General features: G+C 47.3%; 2 protein-coding genes across 2 annotated transcripts in view; both read right to left on the bottom strand.

The window, feature by feature from the left end:
- PSMD1 (proteasome 26S subunit, non-ATPase 1) overlaps positions 1-18727 on the bottom strand; it is a 72250-nt gene extending 53523 nt beyond the window's left edge. The window contains exons 1-16 of the mRNA XM_040567833.1: positions 18572-18727; positions 16453-16496; positions 15353-15426; positions 14938-15107; positions 13549-13754; positions 11990-12133; positions 11011-11237; positions 9541-9601; positions 7927-8055; positions 7051-7139; positions 6302-6380; positions 5024-5197; positions 4001-4112; positions 3178-3374; positions 2502-2597; positions 1889-1953 (exon numbers count right to left, since the gene is read on the bottom strand). Coding sequence (XP_040423767.1) covers positions 1889-1953; positions 2502-2597; positions 3178-3374; positions 4001-4112; positions 5024-5197; positions 6302-6380; positions 7051-7139; positions 7927-8055; positions 9541-9601; positions 11011-11237; positions 11990-12133; positions 13549-13754; positions 14938-15107; positions 15353-15426; positions 16453-16496; positions 18572-18587 — 1883 coding nt within the window. The 5' untranslated portion in view covers positions 18588-18727. The remainder of the gene's footprint in view (positions 1-1888; positions 1954-2501; positions 2598-3177; positions 3375-4000; positions 4113-5023; positions 5198-6301; positions 6381-7050; positions 7140-7926; positions 8056-9540; positions 9602-11010; positions 11238-11989; positions 12134-13548; positions 13755-14937; positions 15108-15352; positions 15427-16452; positions 16497-18571) is intronic.
- Positions 18728-20068: 1341 nt separating this feature from the next.
- Positions 20069-26401, bottom strand: C9H2orf72 (chromosome 9 C2orf72 homolog). The gene is made up of 4 exons (XM_040567831.1): positions 25817-26401; positions 22698-22814; positions 20424-21760; positions 20069-20368 (listed from the first exon to the last, which is right to left on the bottom strand). Exons 1-3 carry the CDS (start codon positions 26379-26381, stop codon positions 21672-21674), a joined length of 771 nt encoding a protein of 256 aa, XP_040423765.1. The 5' UTR covers positions 26382-26401; the 3' UTR covers positions 20069-20368; positions 20424-21671.
- Positions 26402-26786: the final 385 nt, after the last annotated feature.

Here is a 26786-nt window from a genome sequence, read left to right as displayed (position 1 = left end):
TACATCCAGGCGAGCACTCATCCAACATTTAGTTTTAGACCTTTACTACTTTGGACCAAAGTTTTAGACCTTTTCTACCAACCAATGTGAATACTGGAATTAAATTTACAAGGAAATATTTCTCCCTGTTGTGCAAGAAGGTTTTGGACTGTACCCCTCCGTAACAGGAAGAAAAGAGGCAGGGTAAGATCTGAATCACCGCAGAGCAGCTTTAAGAGTCAAAAGTTAATGCCATTTATTTCCTCATTGCTGACCGTTAAGAGAATAGGCCCAGAACTATCTTGTAAAATTCATACCTTAGGGCAACTTATGTAGACATAGCTTAGTGCTGTATGTGCAAACAGAACAGGACAGGGGGAAGATGAGGTTCCAGATTTCCACGTACCTGGCTAGATTTTAACTAGCTAAGTCCCTGCTTTCCTCATTCATTTAAAGAGAAAACCTGAAGAAGCAGATAGGCACTTAGTGCTCCAACAAAATGCCAGCACATGGTAAATGGTGTAGCTCAGAGCCCTGACAGCTTCTTGTTTTGGTAGGAAGCTATCCATGTCCAGTTATGTCTTGCATTTGTTGCAAAGAACAATGGTATTGATTCAGAGATCAAAAGTGCTTTGTCACAACCTGTTTGGAAGAAAAAGATTTCTGAAACTATGGAAGGCCTGTGTGGAATTTTCCTTCTGTACACAGATGCAGAAGTCAGTTTAACAGACCCTTTGGCTTCAGGAGAGACGCAGAGGAATGATCTGGGCTCATGAAACCAAGAAGAAGCTCTTGAGAGACACCTGCTGACCACAGAAAGAATTAATTCTGCTTGTAAAATACATTAATTTTCAGCCAGAATATGCTTCAGATAAAACAGAATGGAGTCATTTCTACATGAGAAATAACTTGATTAATGACAAATTGGCTGGTCATATCAGTAACCTAGTTTTTCAAAACCATCTTTAAGCACCTGTTACTATCTTGCTTTTTTAAGAAGAATTTATGGACTGCTACTAACCCAAAGAGAACGCAAACAAAGATTTTAGAAAATATCCGTTGAAAATTACAGCCCTGGACCCCAGTATGCACTACCACCTCCCAGACATACTCAAAGGCTACTGCTTGGCTCAATGCTCAGGCCACACAAATTCCTGCATTAAGAGATAAAGACAAGGTTTAGTACTTGGGGAGCTTTCCAATTCCCCCAATCTGACCAAAAACCCCAAACAACCCCCCCCGCCTTCCCTGGATACAAACACACACACAAAAAAAAAACCCACACAGCTTCTTACCTAGGGAACCGTAGAGCACTACTACAAAAATACCAGTGTACTGACAGATTTTTTACTTTAGACAACCAAAGCAAACATCAAAATCAGTTTGTGGTGGGCTTCCATTACCACAATGTAAGCCCAGTAACCTGTCAGGGTTTAACAAGGGATGTTTAGAAAACACCAACAAAAAATGCAGGCTATTTCAACATCCTTCTTCATACTAGTTTTACCAAGTCACAATCTCCGGGAACATTTTAGCAATTAAGCAGGCATGTTTGTCTGAGCAGCACAGCTTTTAGGATGCCTGGCACAAGCACTGTATATTTAATTTTTAATCAACTCTCAATCTTGCAAATATTAATTTTTCATTCTGTTTGTCATCTTAATTGTTTGACCAGAGTTAGATGAAGTCGGAAGTCCGGAAACCTGCAGAAAGGCTCATTAAGCATCTACTAAACGTTTGAGAAGGCTTCTAATTCAGAACCAGTTTTAATTCTCTCTCACTTTTTTGATATTTTTTAACCTCCACTCAGCTAGCAATTGAGTTATTCAACTCAATAGTGCACATATTTCCTGAAAAGAACAGGCACCCAAATCAAAAGCTGTGGAAGTGACCAAGAAAGATACTGTACCTGAATAAAATGAAACCAAGCGACTCAACAGCTGCACGCCTCACATCATCGTTCACATCACTTACCTACGAAGTAGAAAACAGGATATTCAGAACACGTTTAGAACACTTGAGGACTCCGCAACATTTTGGATGAGTTGTCAGGCACACAGGTCAATCAGGAAGACAGATATATACAGAAAGGACGTTAACAATCATGCTAAAGCTTAGCCAAAACAGCTTTGCTTTGGTTCACGTATTGCGACCGCAAGCCTATCAAAGAGGAGGCAAACCCCATCTTTTAAGGCTTAGGCTGTTTTTGTTCCAGCCCGTCATTATGCAGACCATTCACTGCAAACTCATTACCAATTACTTTAGAATCAAGTTTTATTTTTTAATAGATTCTTTTTTTTTTTTTTGTGATACCAGATTCTCTAGCTGTCTGGCTACTTATCCTAATATCAGAAGATGACCCTACTATTTCTACTCATAGTATTAAAGAAAGCTTTCATCACTTCACATTCTCTGATTTGGAGCAGAACGTTACCACTGTAGACGCAAAGCCTGCCAAAGCAATGTGCTTACTCTCTCACCACAAATGTCTTACTATGTGCTCCTAAGACCCCAGTACTTACAGCCACATGCAGCAGGCGTCTGATGGCCTTGTTGTTCCCTGAGCCACAGTATGCCATAGCAACCGTGTACATGCCAGAACGACGGAGAATTGGATCCTGGAAGAGAAAGTGTCAATATTTAACGTCTATCCTATCAGAGACTCAGTGATTCCAAATACAAATCTGTTCCGCTCTTGGGCCTGTAAGCGGTAAGCAGGCAGCCTCTGTGCTTTATTGTTTATTATGGATGAATAACAGAACAATCACCAAAGCAGGAAATGTCACCTACCAATTTCAGTGGGACAGAAAGTTGCTATGACACAGGATGACAGAGTATAAGGCAGATGTGTTACTCTGCTTTATATTCATCATCTGCTTTTGAACACTACTAGATCCTCAAGAATGAACCACCTACAGTCAGCCTCATCTGTTTTTAACCATTACATCCTGTTCTGCTCTTTGGTGCTCTGTTATTTATGGAGACTGAGTATCACACAAAGGAAATAGAAGATTAAGCACCATCGTTCCTGTATTTTTGATCAGGAGAAAGCAACGTGTGAAACAGACCCATTTTAATTCTATGTAAGAACTTCCCTGGTATGAAACAGCCGACCCACCACAGCTTGAAATTTCAGAAGAGAACAGAAGGTCACCTGCGTAACAAAAGGACCTGGGACTAAGATACAGCTAAACTCACCTTATCTCTGCAGAGACTCTCAATGAGAGCATCTGCCTCCTCCATTCTCCCATACATCACCAGAGCAATTCCAACAGCAAGGCCTCGCAAAATCTTTTCATGCTGGGTTTCCTGTGCATAGCCGACCATGTCCTCAATAGCCTGAGCATTTTTAGATCCCAACATAACCAGTCCCAGTGCCAGGCCAGCTGCCTCACCTGCACAACACAGACAAGCAAAATCCAGCAAACTCAGCTCCTAAAAGCAGTAAATATTACATCTAGAGAATCACACAGGATGGAGGCCAACAGGTCACTTCAACATCACCATACTCAGCAACCCCAGTATTCATGGACAACTGTGCTTGTAAAGATAACCCACCAGCCACAAGTTAGTGCCCTCCCCCTCTAAGTTCAAATTTTTGTTCGTAGGCCAACAGCTGCTGAGATACTTTTCCTGCAAACCCCAGCCAATGCAGCAGTAGCCCTTCAGAAGCTTCTCCAAACCTGTCACTCAGTCAAAAAAGGGCACATGGCTCTGGAAATCAACTACACTGAATAAAAAGCATATGACAAAGTTAAGAATAGAGCAAAATAAGAGACTTTTTAAAGACCTACCATACCTTACTAACACTTGGAACAGTGCCAAAGACCAGTCCTGACAGGACCTCTGAACATTACTACCACATAACTAAAGAACCACGCTGATCAGGAAAAGGTTAGTTAATAAAACACAGCTAAGGCAACCTAGAAAAGTGATCTATGCTGCTAACAGAAGACTTGGAAAAAAATAGATGCCTGATAAGGCCTCAGATAGTTATCTGCTTTGAAAGCTGAACATTTACCTGTCACTGCATCATCCTGGTATAGATTTGTTTTCAGCAAATCGTACACATCTTGACGTGCCGTCCCCATGGCAGCCAAGCCCAAACCCAAGCTGCCACCATGTCGGACAATCTAGAGAGAGCATATGCAAGTTGAGTCATCATAAAACAGTAACAACATTGCTTCAGTTCAAGTAGATGTATTCCAGCAATATAAACCTGCAAACTTTTAGCCCCAAACCACCCATTATGATCTCCTGACCTGTCAGAAAAGCCACTTTTACCTTTTAAGGCAGTAACTGATGAGAAAGAAAGAAGGTAGATTAAAAACAGCAGTTCAAAGCCCATAACGCGTGTCAGAAGCTTTCCACATAGCACGTGAGACTTTAATACCTTTAAGCTCTTTCCCCCCACTGAGTGACTTAGGTAGTACCACAAAGCCGTACCATACATAAAAATTGCTGCCTAAGTAATAGCATTTAAATAGAAAGGTAAATCAGTACCCACTTAAATTGTACCTCCCCTCTTGTTCTAACTGGATACAGGAAAAGTACTATGTTCACAATAAGATGAGTGGGATCCATTCATGGAATTTGCAAAGATGTAGTCTGAAATTCCCAAAAGAGAATAAAGGAACATGCTGGGAGAAATACTAATTGATTCCAATTTTAAAGGAGGCTTTTGTAGCCATCTATAAACATTAAGTGGTGAAGGAAAGCGCGTTTTTTGTGTAAAATGCATTCAAACCTACAGGGAGGCAGAAGCATTTTGTGGCTTATTCCTTTGACAGCTAAGCCATAAACAGTAACAGTACTTGAGCACTGCAGGTCTACTAGCAGAACAAAGAAGATAATTAAGTAGTAAGAAAATGAAGCTAGATTCACTGTCATATATGTAAAAACTTCCTAAAAACCTTACCTGAACTGTTAGTGAAAGGTTGCTAAAACCCATAGGAAGTCACAGACTTAGTTACTTCTAAAACAGCTAGCACCCTTCTGGACATTCCCAACAAAATCAAGGTTCATTACCAAACCCAGTACATACATCATTACTGGCATTCTTCAGCTGGTTCAGCAAATAGTCAATGATGTCACCACCATGGTTAGCATGAATGAGACCCAAGGCATAGAGGCCTCCACCCTCCTGGTAGGCTGATCCCGGCGAGGTGTCCTTGGGTAGGTACGTTGCCATTAGCTGAAGTGCTTCTTTCTCATGACCCTGCATGTCCCAGTGTCCAGCAGAAAGGAAAAACAGGGGGAATTGAAAGGTTAAAAAACAGTGGATACAAACACTTTGGAATAATATTTAAGAAAAGTCAGGAGAAAACTTGTCATAGCCATTGCTTTACTTTCTTCACAAAAAGTTAGCCTTTCAGTGCTGTATGAGCAGCAAAGAATCCTTCTGTACTGAGATTTTATTCACCTCAGAACAGGAGTATGCATCAATGACTTGGTCACTGACATAAATCAAGGACAAATTTGGCCAGAAGCTACACTGATTCAGTCACTAGAGCACTTCAGCAAGGATCAAGGCACATAAAACTTCTTGCTATTTCAAAACAGCCTTAAATATACCCTCCCCATGAATAAATTTGAAGAAAGCAACTTCTACTTAGTTCACCATTGAAACTTTCCAAAACTTACTACAGTGAGGACTTTGGTCTTGTCACAAGGCCAGGAAATACACTTAATATACACCTGCAATTTTAATATCTAGAAATTACCAATACTCTGAAATTCGCAAAGGAAGAGAAGATCTAGGAAGGAGTCTAGGAAGAAAGGTACCTGCTCTAATGCTACAGTACCAAGAAAGCCATCCAGTTTTCGTTAGCCTAGCCTAACTCCTAAGCTAACTCCTCTAGCCCAAAGCATTCAACACAAGACACGTGCAATCTATCAGAATTGGATTAAAGGTATTTAAATCTATTCAGCAAGAGACTCTTCCCACTCAGCATCATTGAGAGTTGTTTTGTCCACCAGGGAAAAGGCTTAACTGGGCACATCCATTAAGTTGATCACAACACTCATTCATAAGCTATTGAGTTCTGACTGCAGTTGAAGGCTCTCTCCTTAAGCCATGTTACCCAATCACCCTCTCACCATCAGCAAAACGCACCTTAAACTAGATGAGATATCCAACATGTTGGATTTGATAAAGCAGAGCTTTTCTTCAGGTCAAAGACACAAGCTATGTTATGGCTGTGCCTCGCAACAGACCAGGTTAACTGAAGTACAGGCATCGTTTAGAATCCCCCCTCCAGTGCTTTCTGTGTTGACAAGTAAATCTCTCCTACCAAACAAAGGGGAACGAATGCAACTTTACCTTGTGTATAACACCCAAGCTGGCAGTAGCAGTAAACTTAGCCCAATTAGTGGCCCTGGCCAGCCACTCCAAATTGTCTCTGTAAGACAAAAAGATACAGGTTAGACAACTTTACACACAGCCCATTCCTCACTCTGCAAACACTGTTTCACAGCATTAAAGATTGCTTTCAAAACAGAAAGCAGTTCCAGAAGGCAAGAAGGCTAACCATAATTCCACTTTGTAACTCTCTCCCCTTTATCAGTACTGCTTTTTGACTAGCAGGAGTCAAGCTCCTACGCAGCAGTGATCTCAGCGAAGGGTGGAGAACAATCAGTCAATACGCAGCCCGTTAGCTTTATGGGAGAAACCTGAGCAGAGTTTCTAGGGTTTTCCTCAATTCCCTGGGAAGATCAGCCCTGACATTTCCCTTCCCAGAGTCATTCATCAAGAGACAGTGTCAGTCTCTACCAGAGAAGATGCATCACCATCTCAGAAATTCTCCAACTAGTAAACAAGGAGAACAGAAATTCCAAACCCTCCAAACTGCTCAAGTGGTTACCATCCCAATAAAGCCTATTTGTGAGGATAGAGAAAAGTAAACAATTCCGGCTTCTTCTTTCTATCCCCACCTTAGCTTTCAGATCTTTTCATATTCTTTCTAAGCCCGGAGTTCTGTAGCCACTCATTAAAACTATCAGGCTAAGTAGGGCAACAATGTTGATCATACAATTCTAAATAATACCGGGGCTTCCTTGCCATGGATTTACCTAAGGAACTGGTCGCTGGTTGTACCACAGTGCATAAAGGAGTTTGCTATAACCGTTGCTGTGTGACACACGGAATTCCGCACTGCATCCTGAAAGAACAAAAACAATCAGTATCAGCAGCCAGCCAAAGACATGCCCCAGGTCACTTAACATGCTTGCCAGTACACTAGAAAAATGGGTTGTAATTAGACTCAATTTAACCAGCAATTTCCCTTTAATCAGAGTTAATAGATTGTTAATACACTCTAATATATCCTCAACCCATCTTTCCAGTGCAAATCTATCCTTTCTATGAGTTTCTGTCAGAGGCACGATTGCTGCAATTACAGCTTAACAGAAGAACCCCACTTCTGGTTTTCCAAACCAAGCGCTGCAGTGCACGCTGCTGACTTTTTCAAGCCATCCCTCGGACGCTACACAGGATGACTCCAAAGCACTTAAGAAGCAGATGGAAATGCTTTTCCGATATGCTTAAAGTACCTCCTGAAATAGATGAGCCCACTGACAATCATCCCCTACCATTTTTGCCAATGACATGCATCTCATTTCACATATTAAAAAAAAACTTCCTGTGGTTTCTAACAATCATTTAGCTTAACAGAAGGAGTTTAATTTACCTGTAACTTATCATTTGCCCATCCTTGAATAACACCTTCCAAAACAAAACCAGTTACTCAATTTACTAGCACCGCCCAGGGTCACAGGTTCAAGTTTTAAATGTTAATGTGTTATGACCAAAAAACAGATTTGCGTCCTCAAAACAGAAGGAGGTCGTGCTAGGACAATAAGATGCTGTATTGACCACATTGCTGTTACTTTACAAACACAGGATGAATCAGATGAATCCAAAACAACCAGATTTACAAAGCCTCTTACCTTTGTGTTTTTGAGGATCATGAGGTCCGTATTATTGTTTCGTATTAAAAACTGCAGATGTAACTCAATGGCCATTTCGCCACTTAAAATTTTAATCATTTTTGAGATCTGGTCCTTAGGCTCTGGGTTCTTTACATATAAGCAAAAAGAAAAATAAAAGTGAGAACCTAATTAAAGCTCTGATAAAACACAGTTCATGAAAAGCCACTCTGATATGTTCCTATCACCACATTCCAAAATCCGACAGGTTTGAGGACCAAAGGGACATAGTTGCACAAGCCCAAAGACTTTATTTAGAACAGCAGCTAGTAGATCTAGGATTCTCTAATACATTCATCTTCCAGAGCCCTTCGAGAAAGACTCCCCCTTCCCCACTGTGGAACAGTTTCCACAACTTAAGCCCCAGCTGAAGTACCTTTTGAGAAGGATGAAAAGTACACTGCTGCTCTCTGGCATTACCTTAGTGGTCAGAGATCAGCCAAACGTAAGTAGTTCAGCCCTTAAACTAATCCTCTCAATTATTTCTTTGTAGTTAGTATTCTGAATTGTGGAAGATTAAGCTCAAGAATGTTTCTGGCCCCAAAGATCATTTTTAGGTGCTTATCCCTTGGCACAGTCAGCAATGCCAACTCAGCAGAAACTGATTCAAGGCACCTTTACTACACAAAAGCACTGTTTACAGGTTCCTTGATGAGGCAAGAAAATTCACCCCTTTTGTTTTCCTCACAGAATACAACTTCAAGAAAACACTTGTTTGCCGTTAAGTAAAATGTTATCCTTTTTAACTGATCTGCACGAATCTCTCAAAGATTCCCAAGTCTAGTTTGCAAAAATGCAACATGTGGAAAGTGAAAAAGCAGCTTGTCTTGGTTTTTTTCCTTCTCAGGCAGCATTTCCTTTCCTCAGCATCAGAATCGCATTAGCTGTGCATGAAATGGTGAAATGCAATTGTATGCACATGCAAGAAGTGAACTCGCTTTCTCCAATATTTGGAAAAAGAAACTAAACAAAACGATCCCAACAAGGAAGACAGCCACCATCCTAGCCAGAAGAAAAATCTTCCTTCTTCATGGAAAAGAAACTTTACATTATGTTAGCATCCCCTTTTGCCATTCCTGCAGAACAACATCAGTCCTATCTAGACAGGACTACAGCTGGATTTCAGGAGCAGAAATAAAAAAATAAAAATTAAACAAAGAAACAACCCACACCTAATTCAACAACTCGGGTTCAGCTGCATTTCAGAAAAAGCAAAAACCATCAGGCTAATTCATCAGCTACAGCTCTCAGCTGTAGTCAAATTTCAGGCTCTTTCTTCTAGCAGTTAGTTATTTCAACAAAAAGCAAAAACATAACCCTGATCCTTCTGTTTTTTCCGCCCTTTTCTGGGCTCAGCAATACCTGATGAAACCTACTTAATTCCTCCAGCTTTCAGTATCTAAACTGTTGGACTTTTAGACTGTCAGTTACTTGGTCCTCGGAGATTGTCTGTCACCTTGCCTCCCAGCAAGACAGAAGTGAAACTACTTTTCATTAGGTGAACCAACCCAACAACCGCAGGTTCTAACACACAAGAACTATTAAGCAAGGCACATTTTTGGAAAGGACACTCACAACTTCTGCAGGCTTCCCTGCACAGGTGCTTCCTGGTTTCTCTTCTGCTTCCATAGCATCACTGAAAAAAAAAATAAAAATGCAACCCAGTTCATCACTCAGAACTAGCCAAGTACTGTAATTATGGCTAAACACTATTCTGAAACAGTAGTCCAGGATTTGGAGATGACAGCTGAAAATAACAGGACTTTGACAATACAAGGGCCGTCTTTCTGCAGGTCACTGCTGAGAAGCGAACTCAACAGTTCAGTTGCCAGGGGACTTGAAGACAAAGGCCTGGAAATCCCCACCCTCTAACTCCATCTAGAGAGACAAAAAAAGAGATGCTGGTATGGAATGAACAGGCAGAGACAAGTGAGAAAACAGGGTCAGCAACCAGGCAGCAAGGATAATTATGTCCTCACCCAAAAGCCTTGAGCTCATCGCTATTAGGATGAATACAAGAGCGTTGAAGGGGAAACAAAAGATGTTAAGCTGCTGTTAGCATCTTGTCCTAATGCTTCAAAGAGGGATTTATCAATTACTTTGTGCCTTGGCTTTTATTCTCTCTTCTTCTCTAGTGAAATACTGCTTGCTATATCCATATTACTGATTTATAAGCTTTTAGAATCAGCTCCTCACAACCGCATAAGCTCTCGCACTTAGCCAGCCTTGATCTAGGCAGCATTTTCCATCACCCATTGTCAAAGATGGTACAGGGTCAGGCTGCATACAGCCATGACAGCTCTGGAGATTAAAGAGCAGTTGGAACACAAACTCGCACCGAATCCCTGCTGGGCAGCAGCCTTTGCCAGCCCCCTATAAAGAGGGGTTTAAAACAAAGCTATCTATGCCTATTACTTGTAACTAAACAAAGAATAAAAATAAAAAGGATTGAGGGATTACTGCTGCCAATTTTAGATGTTTTTTTTTTTTTATTCTTTTTTATCAGGGGTTTCTACAGCTAATATCCAGTGATGCTGATGACTGAACAAGTTTTAAGAGTCATGACTTCAACAAAACTTAGACTACATTTGAACTACCTCTTTTTGCTGGAAGTACAAAAGGGTCTACAATACCACAATATCATCTCTGAACTCACCCTTCACACAAGCAGGTATGGGAATAGCTACAATCTAAAGCCAAACCTGCATCATGCTCACACCCACTCGTTCCTTAGCCCTACCAACTTCTGCAAAGACCGTACAACATCAGAGCACTCCAGAGCAACTCACACTACGGCTTAATTCATTACTGCTCATTAGCTGAGCTACTCAAGCCACACAAGTGCACCATGCTTGCCTCAACTGCACAGGAAATGCATTTTCGCAAACAGTGGATGCCGGTAACATACAATTTTATGTCTATTACCCTAATTTAAATGGAATAACTCAACTGCTTGTAATGGAGAGCCATACACAGAACAGGAGGCTCCACCACAGCAGCACTGTAACGGAACAACTCTGCCTTTTCTCAAGCCAATGCCCCCACCTGTCTTTCTCTGATCCAGGGACAGTGCCGGTGTTGGTAGATCCAGGCACAGAGGCAATGGGAGTTCCGACAGTGCGGAGATTCTGGATCACAGAGGACAAGAACTGCTGGCTAGCGCTTTCGTACAGATCAAAGCAAATTTGGTAGGCCATGAGAAGGTTATCTTCCTTCACCAGTTTCTCCAAGATGTCGCTTACAGCCTGTGGGTCATCCAGGAATATCAGGCACTGAAAGAGAGGAAGGGAAACAGAAAAAAAATCAGAAGACATCATCTACTTCAGAATGAAAAAGCAACACCATGTGAGGCCACACTCCATTTTCCCTATTGCCTGATCTGCTGCTTCCATGGAACATTCTTTCATAGAAAGAACCATTCCCTCTCTCTCATAGGAGGTAATAAGAATCTTCAAGGAGTTCTCACAGGTCAGTTTAAAAACATTATCTTTGTAAGCTGACCATGTTACCCTACTAAACACAGAAATTTCCAAAGCACATTAAAGTATCAGTCATTTTGTAGGGTTGTCTCAGCTAAAAATGAATCAGACATAACACTCCTAAGTCATGTGTACATGGTATACCAATATTGTCAAATGCTTGAGAATCTGAGTAATTTGATATCTGGTTGTCTGAATGTATTCAGACAACAGCTTATAAAAAAAAGCAATTGTTTTTTTGGCAGAATAAATAAAATTCCAAACTGTGAAGCTGCCATCTGATACTCCCTACAGAGGCTTGAAATAATCAGCTGTCTGTGTCTCCAAACTGCCTTTGAACACATTTCACTATTAATTGATCAAGTGTACAGTATTTCCATCTGTTTTTTCGCGTTCATTTCATTATAATATACACTTGAATTATTCAACCAGGAAAAAGTATTTCATTTAACTGAAAAAAAAAATAATCAAAGATGTACTTGACTTGAAATCTACAAAGACAACAACTTCTGAGTGATCTTTAAACAGCACTCTGAGAATTTTACCTGGCACACGTTGATGAAGTCTGGTTTCTCTAGATTCATGTAGATTTTAACTAGAACTCTCAAGACTTTATTACGGAACTGTTTATTTTGCATCAGAGACATACAGAGCTTCAAGCTGTAGGCTAGCATCCCAGGAACATCATTCTGAAACAAAAGTCAGAGAGATGAAGTTTAGCTTTGGATTGAAAAGAAAGGATTTAGAGATTGGGATAAAGCTACCTCCTTTCCATTTTAAAAAAGCAGAGCAGAGAAGACACACACACATAAAACTTCACACTTTCCCTTTTCAGAAAAATCTTCTCTGCAGAAGACCCATCTTCAGAAAAGCTTATATACTGGTATATTGCAATTTAAAGAAAAAAATGCTACCAGAAAATGTATGGGACAAATATTCAATTCAGTAGTTAAATTGAGTCTTTAATTTAGACCTAAAATATGCAAAAGATTCATTTAAAAGTTCGATACTTATTTCCCCCTCTTCACCTTTCCTGTTTGCTTTCCTGTTGCAATTCACTGCATTAAAATATGTCAGCAAACCAAATCATGGATCAAGAAAAGATCTCCAACACACCTGTTTCTTGCTAGAGACTGGGAACCAGATTTCAGTGCTAGACTTCAGAAAGGCAATTTGAAATAAGCTATTTGTAATATGAAGTTAGTAAAGGCATAGCACAGTAAAGGGAGCAAGGAAAGCAAGACGGATGCCTGATGATTATCACTCCCAGATACAGAAATAGGAGACATCCAAGAATACTGGAAAGCTCTAAACTACAAAGTGGTATAATCTAAAGGATTTACTTGTTCTGGCATAGGACTGAGACACCGCAGCACAACGAGATGAGACATACTCACAGAATTGCTGCAAATGACTACAGGCATGCTTCTCTTAATGCCATGTCTTGGTAAAATGACTTATCTTAAACCCTCAGTGAGGCATGTTAAAGCCAGACTGTACTGCCCTGCAGTCAGGGCGGGCTAAGTTTGCACACGGCCATTTTCTGAGAATTAGAGCACCTCACCCAGCAACTGGATATTCTTTATTATTGTTTTTTTTTTAATTATTATTATTAACCTGTCATAAATAAATCACTTACCTATCCCTAAAGATCCCTTCTACTGAATCACAGCAGATGTCAGGCACAACAAAATAAAAGTTTTTCTTACATTAGGCCAGACCTACAGTCTGTATCGTATCAGTGTCATACCTCTGCTAGTAGCTGACAGGGAATACCTAAAGAAAACAGCATGCATCTGGGCTTTCTGGGAATCTTCCCCCAGCAGCTTGCAGCTCAGCAGTTTTTTTAAGCTAGTGGTCTCTTGATAACTGCTTAATTGATAGTCTTGAGCAGCTTTGTCTTCCATGAAGATGTTGAAGTGAACCCCCTGCCCCAACTCACTCCCCTTCACAAAAACTGCATAAACGCTTCCCCCAGGTTTCATCTCTTATCTTGCCCACACAAAACAGATCAAGTTCCAAAGCAACACAGATCTTGCACTTCACTTCTGGATCCACGCCTGGAAAAGCCTAGCTGTATGCACATCCTGTCTCTTGCACGTACCGATTCAAGGATTGTTTTCTCAAAGATGTCCAGCCTGCGCGTCTCCAGTGCAATGCCAATCGCCTGCTTGTACTTGTGGTCATCCAAGCATCGCTGGAACATTTTGTTCACTATCCCTTCTAGCCTTTCATCGACAGGTTTCTTCTCCCCTTCCGGCAGCTCCGCGTTCTCCACACACTGCTTGGTATAGTGGTCGATACACTTTGCTGAAAAGATATTAAACAACTGTCGGGGAAAAGATGTCAGCTTCTTAGATGTTTGCAGTTTTCACATAGGTTGGAAAACAGCCAGAGACCAGCGGGGTGGGGGGGGTGGAAATAAGCAATTATCACTTAAGACATTTAGATGTCTATGCATACCTGCAAGACTAACAATACAGACACCTTCATCTTGTCAAAATACACCTACGCCACTGGCACTGAAGTCAACCAATTCAGTAGAAGATCACAGTCTCTACAGAGGTACCTAAACACTTCTATCTCAAGTAATTACCCCATTTTAAAACAACCACCCAAACTCTTCTACCTAAAATTCAATCACAGCCAGAGTATCGATTTATTCTGAACGAGGTAACCTGGTGCTCACCACGCTGGTCTGTTCATCTGGAAGGCACGTGCGTACACGCATTCCACCAGCAAAACACACTGTACAGGAAACTGTGTGAAGATGAGGCACAAGAGCTATTTGTGTAGTCGAAGGCGCGAACGATAGCAGAAGATGCCTACCGCTCCTAACAAACTCTGATTTTAGCACTGAAACCAATAAGTTATTTTCAAAATGGAACCAAGGACATGTTCTTTGTTCAAACAGCAGGGTGTTTTAAATAAATGCAGAAACAGCAGTAGGAGACTTCCCAGATCCACTGTAAGCATTAGCTGGGGAGACTGAAAGCCAGCCCTTGTCCATCAAATCCTCTCAAGGGCAACCGATACAAGTGGTCAATACGTTAAAAAAAAAAAACTTTCAACTTACACACGACTTGCTATTTTGTTTAAGGGGGGAACAATAAAATTGTGCCCCTCAGGCGTGCAGCTACTTTTATTAGCTGATTATTTCCAAGGTTATGCTGACATTAACAATGACATCAGAACACAAATGAGAGAAGGGAAAACACACAAGCAAAGCAATCTTGCGGTGAGGAACTTGCAGCGAGATAACAGTTAAGAACAGGAAAAGATTGCCAGAACTCCTAAGTGAGTTCTATTAAAAAATCCCAAAGCAGATGGGAAAAAACACAAAAATAAACTGGATAAAAGTAGCTGCAGCATCAGTTTGAATGAATATAAGAGGAAGAGGAATATGGAGAAAAGCAGCTAAAGAAGTGAAATCTCTACGGTACAGTCGTTTTGGCAACACAAGAGCTTTTCTTTTGCAGCAGCAGTTGTTTACCAATGATCGTCTCCACATATTCCGAGTTGTCATTGACGTTGAAGAGGTCACCTGCTCCCAGGGCATAGTTCAGCGATTCCTCAAAAGCTCCCAGGTGGTAAAACACTTTGGAAGCAACTAAAGCAGCAAACTGCCGGCTCCGGAAGCCCTCATCTTCATAGAGAACTTCACTGAAATGAAGAGAGGGAAGAACATCAACTCTGCGTGCCCTGTTCTCGAGGCCACGTAACAACGTGACTGAACTTTCATCTTTGGCACCACAGCACCAACCCCAAAACCACTTCAATTAGTACTTTCCAGGAAGCACGAGGCTAAATTCTATACTAGCCAGTATCAAACAGGGAAAACTACATCCATTTATATCTCGTATTCTTTTAAAGCAGCACACCCTACAGTAGTGAGCATTTTCTCTTACATTTTGTCCACTGACTCAGAGATTTCTGCCCAGAAGTCATTGACAACAGCATTCAGCTTGTGAAGAGCAAACTCCTACAGAAAATGGAGAAAAAAAAGTCATATTACATAAAAAAATGCATTTATTACCTTTCCTTGATAAAAAGGATGTGCGAAGTAAGACTAATACGATAAAAACTGACGCATTTAAGCAGCATGTTCTACTTTAAAAGATCTTTGTACACATTCACTGATCTTTGTAACTCCTTTGCAAAGAAAAGGCTGTTCTCTAAGGCAGACAACCCCGACGCCCCTTCCCATGGTCTCTTTGTGATGACTGACTGGACAAAATAACTGACAGCTGAAATTCCTAAAAATATGAAGTTTTGAAAGCATTTGTGGCAACCTTAGCGCAGCACACAGAACTCTGGCTGTGGTCTACACCAGCCATCATTATGAATTTGGACACAGCGCTTGGGCAGATGAACGACATCCGGACTAGAATCAGCCCACCTGCAGTCAGCTCAGAGCAAAAGCAGGGTTTATTCAGGTCTATCACCACCTATAAACGTTTCCAAGTGAAATATTCAGGGGATTGCCAATATTATAAGATGCACCTCCCCCTTCCAAAATCAGTACGTCACCACTTTCGGTGTTCAGCGCTGTCTGGATTCATATGGATTTATACACTGCGGACTGCAGAGCTCTGACTGCTGTTCTCTTCTGCTACCGACGTGTTTTTCTTTCAAGAGAAAACTAAATGCGATTATTGTTTTTAGCACAATTGGAGACCTGTAAAATTTGATATTCTTCAGCTTTGAATTTTGCATAGTCAAAACGCAGCCTCTGGCACGCATGTAAGTAACAAATTCCCCATTACCATCAGAGAACTGGGAGCTTCGGCAAAGCTCCAGTTTGTTCCGTGTTCAGAAGCAGGGAGTTTGCCATCTGTTACCATGTTATTTAAGCCTTTTCTTTCAGCTTTCAAGCTGGCTATGATTTGTTGCTGTCCAACCGTTACAGTTACTGAGATCCAATCACTTCTGACTGGAACATAATGCTGTCAGCATAATGCATTTGCTATTATTTGTTCCCAGACATAATCAGCAGCATTGAGGTTACCTTGAGTTGTGGCTCTTCTTCATCCAGAAGAGAGATAATTCCAGCTGCAAAACAAGATCACAGTCAGTTTGGGACTCTGCTTTAAAGGTGAATTTAGCTCAAAACCAAAAGATGATGAAAGAAGGATGTCTCCGGAATGCTGGTTTAAAATTCTCAATATCAAAATTCAAAGGCCAGATCCACGTTTATATTAAAGATGAACATAAAAGCTCAGAATTTATAAGTGGAAAGGTACACTCTTTATAAGCGATGATCCTTTTAGAGGAAAACGTATGAGATGGGAACTCAGAGAACCTGGAGTTTACTTCCAGCTCCATCACTAGTTTGCTGGCTGTTCACTAGCAAGTCACTTCCATCTCACCTAACGGGAATAAAGATCACTTCAAAACATCTAACCTTTTTCGTAGCACAAAAACAAGCCTCATAGCGAAGAGAAGACATCGTATCTCTCAGCTTTATCATGGTTCCTGACGCTGTCCCAGAACATTTGTACAAACAGCTACAGAAACTGACATAACTGGAAGAGAAGCCCACGGTTCCTTCAAGAGCTCACTCTGAAGAGTGGTTACAGGTGGTTCATCGTCAGACTGCAAGGATGCAGCTGAAAAGGCGCATCCACACAGAGGATGTGCCCAAAATTCAACACAATTCCCTGCTTTTAATCTTCCACTTGTCACATAGATTGATAGCCTTTTTAAATCTGCAGAAGACACCAGGTTACAAAGGCCAGAAAGGCTACCGAAGGGCAGAGCCAGGCTTGCACAAGATTTTGACAAACTGGGAAGAGAGGGAGGAACCCAAGGGGGGAGGGATCTAAAAGGAGGGCATGGAACACAGCTAAAACATACGACACAGGAAGGAACCACAGCAGTAGGGTCAATTCAGGTGAAACCCGATCAGCAATATCGCACGGCTGCACCAGGAGGCATAGAACCAAGCTTCACGCTGAGACGTGTAAGTGAGGACGTCTCCCGGCAGACCCGAGGCAATCCTTCCCTCCGCCTGGCACCCACACGCCTGTGCCTGAGCGCTGGGTCCTGCACCAGGAGCCCTGCTTTTAGGGCTTCGGAACAAACTGGGGTGTTGAGCAATAAGAGCCAAGAGGTGTAGGGCTCAGAACTCGGGAAGGGTGTGGGGAGCGCTGTAACTGTTTCGCCTACTGACATCCGGAAAAAAGCACAGCGTTCACATGTGAATAAGGCGGGTGGCAGCAGAAACAAGGATCTGATCTCTGTCGGATATGAACAGGAGCTGTAGGATCGAGGTTTATTTGGAGCTCTACAGGCAGGCCAGGCAGCACTCCTCCTTCCTGTGGTTTTCTGCTACTCTGCTCCGAGTACACGTTTTGCTTTTGTAAGCTCCTGCATTTGTGGTAAAAGCAATCTTACTGCTCTTCAACACACCGCTTCCCCCTTTTTAAAAGCCCTTTAACACTAATTCCTACTTCTTCTCAATTAAAACAAAACCTAAAACGCAAAACAAAGGCTTCGGAAAGAGAGAGCTCCGTGCAGGCCGTTACCCCCTGCATTGTTTCCCCCGCAAAGCCGCACTCAGCCACGCGATGATTTCTGTCCCGAGCGCCCTCGGAAACGCTTTTTGTATTTTCTCACTCTATAAAAGACCCCAGCAGGCCCAGAGGCAGCGCTTAACGCCTCGCCCCCCACCCCCCCACCCCCCTTTCCCCGGGCCCTCTAGTCTCCCCCTCCCTCCACAAGGCCTCTGTGGGGTCAGGACCAACCCCCCCCCCAGAGACATCACCCCGCGGCTCCCCCGCCTCGTTTCCCTCCCGGGGCCGGGGGCCACGCTCGGTGCCTTACAGAGCTCCGCCAAACACCGGCGCCCCCCCACCCCCGGGCCGGGCTTCTACGGGACGCCGATTCCGGCAGCGGCCACGGCCCCGCTCCCTCCGAGCCTCGCTGAGGCGACGGCGGCGGGTGCAGGAACCGGGGGGTGGAGGGCGGGGGGGTGGAGGGCGGGGGGGTCCCCGTGCTGCGCCCCCCCCCCCCCCCCACTCGAGTGCCGCCAGCGGCCCCCCCCCCGCGGCCTACGGCGGCGCCCGGTGCCGGCCCTGACTCAGCGAAACCCCGGCGGGCGGCACGGCCCCGCTCGGCTCCCTCACCGGCCGAGGTGATCATGGTGGCGGCCCGCGGACGGAGGTGGCGCCCAGCTCCGCCCCGCCTCGCCCGGCCCCGCCGCGGCACTACAGCGCTGCCCCCGCCGCCGCGCCGCCGCCGCCGCCGCTCCGCTGCCGCCCGGCCCGGAAGTGCCGCCGAGGTCCCCTTCCGGCAGGGCGCCCGCGGCTGGCGGGAGGAGGTGGCCGCGCACAGCGCCTGCTGGGAAAGGCGCCCGCTGGGCAGGCGCGCGGAGGGCGGCTCTCAGCCCCCGCTCATGGCGGCGGCGAGGGGGCCTCGCGCCTCAGGGGGCGGGGGGCGGGGCTGCTCCAGGCCCCCCCTCATCCCTGCCCCGTCCTTACCCAGTGATTGCCCTCGTCGTTACCCCATCCTTCCCCAATAATTCCCCAATAAATCTCCCATCCTGCCCCCAATCCCTTTCCCCAGTCCTCTCCCAATAATTCCCCAAATCCCCTTTCCCAATCCTTCCTCAGATCCTTCCCCAATAATTCCCTCAGTCCTTCCCTCCATCTTCTTCCCCAATCTTTCCCCAATCCTTCCCCAATAATTCCCCCATCCTTCCCCCAATCCTTTCCCAATAATTCCCCAAATCCCTTTTCCCAGTCCTTCCCCAAATCCGTCCCCCAAGCTTTCCCCAATAATTCCCCCAATCCATCCCCCCATCTTCTTCCCCCAACCCTTCCCCAATGATTACCCAAATCCCCTTCCCCCAATCCCCTTCCCACCCACCTTTCCCTCAGTCCCCTTCCCCAATCCTTCCCCAATAATTACCAAATCCCCCTCGCCAATAATTCCCCCAATTCTTCCCCTCCATCCTTCCCCAATCTTCTTCCCCCAATCCTTCCCCAATAATTCACCCAATCCTTCCCCTCCATCCTTCCCCCCGATCCCCTTCCCCCAATCTTTCCCCAATAATTACCCAAATCCGCTTTCCCAGTCCTTCACCCCAGTCCTTCCCGCAGCAGTCAGTGGTTACAGCACAGGGCAGCACCCCTATCTCCCACACCGCCCCTGAGCCGAAGGTGCCCCAGCCCAGGGCCCTGTATGGGCACGTCGGGCTGCTGGGGCTGCGCTACAGAAATCCAGCTCAACAGCGGTGCTGCTACACGGCAGCAGCTCAGTGTCCGAATGGGCAGCGTTGGTTTTCTGCCAAATAGGAAAAATGATTTTCTGGTGGGCTTGAATTCCTCAACGAAACCTGTGGCCGTGGTGAAAGTTATTAAGGAAAAGTACCAGAGCCCAACCCATGGTGCAGGAGGGGGCCAGTTCTGCTCCTCGTAGGCAGTTGCTTTTACTTCCTCCAATCTTACCTGCTGCCCACAGGCAAGCAGCCCGCCTGAGCTCGTCTAGGTTCCATACACCGGGGTCACTTCCATTCCCTCCTAACACTCGTTTTATTTAAATTTAGAGAAACATCATTTAATCCATGTATAACATTAGTTTGAAGACGACGCTATAGTAAACAAACAAGCAATTTGTAATTCAGAAATGAAATGTCTTTATTCTTTACAGCAAACACCTAGAATAACAGAGCCCTTAAATTATGAAATCAATTAAACATGTAAAATTTAATACAGCACCATCGTGTACCCACTTAATACAGGAAAAAAAAAAGTTACTTCGCTCTTCAGTCAAAGGAAAAAAAATACTTGGGGTCAAACGCATTCCCACTCACACCTCTACATCACTGGCACTTCATCAGTTTCAATGCAAATTTCAGTGCGAGAGAAATGTGCAATGATTGACCTATAAATTACCAGTAAATAAATCCATTGGATTTGTAACTCGGTGATCTTGGAGGTCTCTTCCAACCTAGATGATTTTGGGATTCTGTAACACTGCGGTTTAACTGCAGATCTGTAGTGGGTCTCTTCTTCATTGGTACATTCTGGGTGGCAAAGGCCAAATACTGCAAGAAAATAAAGATTCACCTCTCCCAGCCCGAAGGGCAGAGCAGCACCATCACGAAGGGCAACGACTCTAGCCTCAGCGTTACCATCGTCACCCTGGTGAGGTAGGCAAGGCGTCGCCATCCCCACCCTGCTGGTGGGGAGACTGAGGCACGGGAAGACCGCTCACGGTCACAAGCAGAGCCGGGTGACAAACCCAGCCCCTGCTTCGGGTAAAAGCTTGAGAAAAGCCAAAGGCACGCTGCTGGAGGGGAGTGCTGGCTGGAGCTGGCAGTACTGCAGACACTCTGCTGCCACTGGGAAAAAGAAGTGAGAAAGAAGACAGACGGACACGCAGGGAGGACGCACTGCCGTCATCCAGCAGGGAACGGGGAGGCAGGACGTGAGGGGCTGAAGCTTCTGGCCTGAGCTGGGTGAAACTCCAAAGGGACAGCCAGGAGCAAACACAGCCCAGCAGCTTGTGCCGCAAGCAAACCAAGACCCGTTTTCTGTTGCATTAAAATAAGCATAATACAGGTATTCTACCGTTATAACAATATTCCCTGTAAACCAAGGATTTGTAATTTTGTTGCTCCACAGACTAGGGGTAGCCTTTTGGAACTGCTTAAACGTTTCTTCACATAGCTTATATACATCTAAGCCTTTTCAGCTGGCCAAGACCTCATATTTAGTCCCACTGCAGTCTTCATGTCACCGTGTTGTCTTTTCCTTTTTTTTTTTTTTTTTTCTTGATCAGAGAGAGGGCAGGAACTTCAAAACAGCAATAACGCATGAAAACAAGGCAGCAGACTGTTTGCCTGAGAGGCCAGCCCTGGCAATCTCGGTGGGGAATTTTGCTCTAAATTAGCAAGCATTCCCCTTTCTTCATGCAGACTGACACCCAAAGTCCCCACGTCACCTTGCCCAGGGTACATGCCCAAAGGGCTTCTCCAAAGCCCAGTGTCCACCGGCACCTGCAGGCACCCCCCAGGCAGCAGGGCGCAGGGCAAGGGGTGGCTCTGGCATGGACCTCGGAGGCTGTTGGCAGCCGTGGAAGACCCTGGCGAATTCCAGCATCTCCTGGGAGCAGTGGGCTCTGCGAGGAGAGCGTGAGCAGGCACACAGCAGCTCCTCCTCCCGCTGCTCCACACCAGCCAGGCAGGACCGGGGCATGGATCGTGCCGGGTGCCCCGCAGCTCTAGGTGCCCGTGCCTCCTGCAGCTTCTTCGTAGTTTCCGTTGGGAGACAGGCTGGTCAGAGCCACTTCCTGGGGGTCCTGCTGGTCATCTGCAAAGAGCACAGAGGGGTCAAAGGAGAGCTGGGTGGGAAACCCTTCCTCGTGTAAACTGCAACTTAAACCAACACAGAAATAAAGCGTAGGGATGAAGCAATTGATATATTCTCACAACCTAAGCACAGCTGCTTTTTTTTCATAATGGATTCTCGTTTTGTTTTCCAAACTCAGCATCACTTCACCAAGTAGAGGTGACCCATGAGCAAAGGAGCAGCATCCCTGCAGACAGCCCCACGGACTCCTGCAGACTCAGCAACCTCAAAATGCTCTGTGCAGGTATGAGGCTTTGCCTGCCTGGCATCGACTGCAAGATCAGGCACATCAATTTTCTGAGCCGCTGTCTTCCCCGAGAGGAGCTGTCTCAAAGCTGCACAAATTGGCCATTTCAGTTGTTTTCTCAGACCCTCATGCTTTTTTACAGAGGACCCCCCCTGCTCACACGCTCCGTGCAGCAGCATGGATTTCCACACCACGCCTGAACAATTTCCTTCGAATCAGTGAGCCCAGGGCTGACCGCCCTCGTGCTCATCCCTGCCAGCCCCAAATGCAAGTGGTTTGGGAACGCTGCTCCCAGCAGTATTTGCAGAAAACATCACGTAAGATCGGGGTGATGCTTCCAATTCACTGCGTGGATGCAGAGCAGTCGTGTCGCCAGGATATCCTGCAAAACGCAGCTGAGCCCAGCAGTCCTCCAGGGGCGTAGCTGGACACTGGGCCCAGAGTGCCATTATTTAGACAAGTGAAAGGCCAGCAGACACAGCTGCCAGGTGTCTTTATGTTCTGGCCAAAACTGAGCCAGAGAAGAGATGTCTGGAGCTGGAGCTGGCTTCAGGAGGCCACCAGCAAGGGGTGTGGGCATGAGGACCACCAGGGAGTCGGTGAGGAACCTCCAGCAGTCACACAAGGTGTACTCACGGGAGCTGGGCATACCTTCATGAACGTTGTTTGCATCTTTCGATATGTGGCCTTTTCTCCGGCTCCTCCGGCTCCAAGAAGCGCACTGCAGGAAGGCAGGCAGCCTCCACCTCTCCCTCTCCTTCTCCTCTTCTGGACAAATGAGAGAAGACCAGTTCAGAACAGTGCTGGGTCTGCGCCGTGCTCCCCCACCTCCCGACTCACCCCCTCCAGCAGCAAAACTGGGGCCCTCCTTGCTGAAAAGCACAGGGCAGCTCCTGGAAATCCTTATCTCAGGCTTCCAGTGCCTGGAAATTTGTCCCCAGTGTTGGTTTAAACTGTGCCACAGGGCTGCCAGAACCCACCCCAAAGGCTCGTTTCCCCCAACAGACGCTGGTTTGGACACAACCGCTGGCGGCCCAGGAAGAGAAACCTGGCAAGGGCTCAGCCAGCGCACGTGGCGGTCCTGAGGACTAACACGGCTAGAGCACTCCTGCAGAAGGAAGTTTTTCTTTTGTATTACCACACAGCTTCTGCCACCTCGACCTACTGACTGCTCCCCCCTTTATTCAGCACTCCCGTGGGGAGCAGGGGCTTGCAGGACACCAAAGAACTAAAGCTGTAACGCTTGCAAGGTGCAGAGAGCATGTGGCCTCCATCCACATACAGCATTTTATTCTGGAGGACAATGAAGGTCACAGCAAGTTACTTCCAAGCTGCTGTAGTGTTTCACTATAACATGAAAGCTTGCAAACACTACAACAGCTCATTTTGTACAGTCTCCAAGAGCAGCAGCTCAGCATCCCCATTGAAATACCTCACAGCCTTTCACCTCCTAATCAGATCTTATCTCCCAGTGACAAATGATAAACCGTTTCAGCGTCCTTCGTCTTATCGCACCATTGCGACACCAAAAGGTTTACATTAGCCGTGTTTCCTACCCGTCCACAAACCAAAACCTGCAGCCACAAACACATCCCCTCCTCACAGCCCTCGGGGGCTCCGCGCACACCGGGGCACCTGGCTCGTTCCTGCTGAGATCTGAGGCACGTGAGCCCCGTTGCTGCTCCCGTCCCAGCTCCACCACACAATGAACAGAGCCTGGGACCTTCCCAGCAAGGGGATCAGTGCCAGGGTGGCTCTCCTGGGCAGAGCAGGGCAGTGATGTGCTGGATGAGGAAAGGGCACTTAGGCTGGTCTGAAATAAAAAGGGCACAAGCACATGGACACAGCCTTACAAATTATACGCAGATATTCTGCAATCCTCCCAGTATCCTTATTCAGATGCAAGAGCATCTGTTGTCAGCTTAGCACAAGCCCCTTTCAAAGCTGAGAAGGGAAACTTCAAAGCTGAGAAGGGAACGTGACAAGCTCAGCCCCCATTGATGACATCTTTCTGTGGCACCCCTAGAACCTGCTTTGCAGGGCGCTCTACAGCCCCAGGCCCATATTTCATACATTCCTCCCTCACATTACACTAAATATATTACTCTCCTGGGGGAAGGCCACAGGGTGAAGGAGTCCAGGCCGCACTGAAGCCCATTCTCCTCCATGTGGCTGGCACTGCCAGGTCCCCAGCTCTCCAGAGTGGCACAGCAGGAGCCACGTGGAGGTTTCGGTACATAGGGCTCACATGGGCATGAAAAGAAGCTGACCCTGCAGTGGAGGAGCATCCTCATTGCACATGCAGGCGATGGGACACTTACATGACTAAGAGCACCGTCAGAGGTGAATTAAAGCTAAGTCCTCCTACCCACGACGCATACAAAGCACACACAAACAGGCTGCTGGCAGCGCCTGCTCAGGCTTTCTGCTGCTCTTTCTCCACTGCTCTCCAACCCCACAGCTGCACGGAGCACAAATCCACAGCCAGTCACAAAGATACATGTTTTGAGGCAAGTGCCAGCAGTGCGAAGGTGGAAAAAGGTGACACGCAGGGATGGTTTTTTGCCTCTGCAGCTGCTGTCCCACCAGAGCAGAACTGGAGGGTGCACTGGCATCTGGGAGATCACCAGAAGGAATTCTTGCAGCGGGAACAATGTGAGGAAAGCAAAAGCCTTCAGAAGGAGGGAAGATGGAAAGGGGAACGTGCCTGCCTCAGCGCAAAGGGTTGGCAGAAGACAGCTCCACACCCTCCAGGGGGATGCAGTGGGTCTCACTGGCCTCAATGCCCCTCAGCATTCAGATCCAGGATCCTGAGCTGAACCGATGGGAAGAAGCCCCTGAGCTGCAGCCGGCTGTCCCCGTGTCCCTGGGGTCACAGAGGAGCTGTCCCCGTGGAGCTGCAGAGCACCGCTGGGACCCCTCAGGGGCAGGGCCCAGAAAGAGCAGAATGCCAGAGCGCCTGGACTTGAAGCAGAGCGAGAGAAAAGTGGGAAAAATTAAAGGAGGAAGAAAGGGGAACAGCCCAAGACAAGCAGTGCCTAAGATTAACGTGAGCCTGTATTTTTTTGTGTGGCTGTCGTGGGGCAGAGCCTGCCCAGCTGCCCAGCGCCCTGTGCCTGCACACAAACACGCCTCGCCTCTCGCCTCAAGGCCCCGGTGACACCCAGCTTTCATCCTGCCACCCTCACGGTGCTCACGCTGGCCACCAACAGCATGTGGTTTTACACCCAAACACCCACTTGTTCTAACTCATTCCGTGAAGCCGACACAAGCACTTTCCTCCCGCAGGACCTGCGGCACGGGCTGCACCCCAAGCCCCCGTCCCCTGGACGTAAGCACGGGGTGCCACCATCTCACAGCTGCCACAGGCCACATCCCTGCCATCCAAGCGCTGCTTCAGTGCTTCCCAACCTTCCCCAGCTGCCAGGGCTGAGATTCCCACCGGGAAGGGGCAGATCCCACCGGGAAGGCTCAGACCCTGCCAGCATGGAGCCGATCCCTTTGGGAACAGCCAGATCTCCCCGGAGAGGGGCAGATCTCACCGCAATGGCGCAGCTCCCGTGGCGGAGAGCCAGGTCCAACCGAGGAGGGACTGATCCCACCGGCCAACGGAGCAAATCCCATTGCAGAAGGCCAAACCCCATGGAGAAGCAGCACTTCTCCTTGGGATGGGCTCCCATCGGGATGGAACAGACCCCACGGGGAAGCACCACGCGGCTCCCTGACCCACCCGGGCGGGATGCCCACCCTGTGCCCGGTACCCCCGGTACCTGCGGGGTGCTGCAGGGCCGCTCGCAGAGCTCGGCAGGCTGCGGCACGGCACTCTTGGAGGGCTGCGGGGCTGCCGGGGCTGTAGCGAGCCCCCTGCACGGTTCCCGGGGCCGGGAAGTGGCGGCGGAGGGTGGCGTCCAGCACGGCCGCGTCCTCCCCGTCCCCCCCGGGCAGGAGGACACCGACGACGGCGGCGGGCGGCGGCCCCGGGGGGAGGCGACCCCGCACGTCCCGCACCACCTCCCGCAGCCGTGCCCGGTTCCCTCGGCCCCTCGCCGCCCCGCCGCGGCACAGCACCAGCAGCAGCCCCGCCGCCAGCGCCCGCCGCCCTCCGCCGCCGCCCCGGGACCGGCACCGGGAGCGGGAGGGGCAGCCCGGTATCGGTCCCGGTGTCGGTCCCGGTGCCGGAGGAGCCTCGTCTCCCAGCAAGTCTCGGGCGAACGAGGCCAAGGTGGAGGCCACCGGAGCTCCCTCGGCCACCTCGGCCACCAGCAGCACTGCCCGCCGCCCGCCCGCCCGCTCCACCAGCGCCCGCAGCTCCCGCAGCTCCTCCGCAGCCTCCATCCTCCGCAGCCTCCTCCGCAGCCTCCCCTTCCTCCTCCGAGCCCGGCCCGCAGCAGCGCACCGCCCCCCGGACCGCCTCCCGGCACCGGGCCCGGAGCTCCGCAAGGGGCTGGCCCCGTCCCAGCCCCATCCCATCCCACCCTCCCCGGCCCCATCCCACCCCGACCGGCCCCAAAGCAGCCCCCCGGTGCCATCCCACCCCCCCCGGTACGCCGAGGCCCCTGGCACGGGCCCCCTGGCGAACGCGGGAGGTGCTGGAAGGCAGGTGAAAGAAGGTGGGAAGGGGTAGAGGAGGATGTGAGGGTTGCAAAGGGGGCGTGCGTGAGGCACTGATAGAGGAGGGGGTGACTGCACGCCCCACGGGTGTAATGTGCACCCCCAGTGTGTGACACGCTGTGACACAGG

Source organism: Cygnus olor, chromosome 9 (genome assembly GCF_009769625.2).
Source record: "Cygnus olor isolate bCygOlo1 chromosome 9, bCygOlo1.pri.v2, whole genome shotgun sequence".
Classification (NCBI taxonomy): Eukaryota; Metazoa; Chordata; class Aves; order Anseriformes; family Anatidae; genus Cygnus; species Cygnus olor.
The sequence above is the reverse complement of the archived record's forward strand: the minus strand, read 5'-3'. Positions and strand labels throughout refer to the sequence as shown.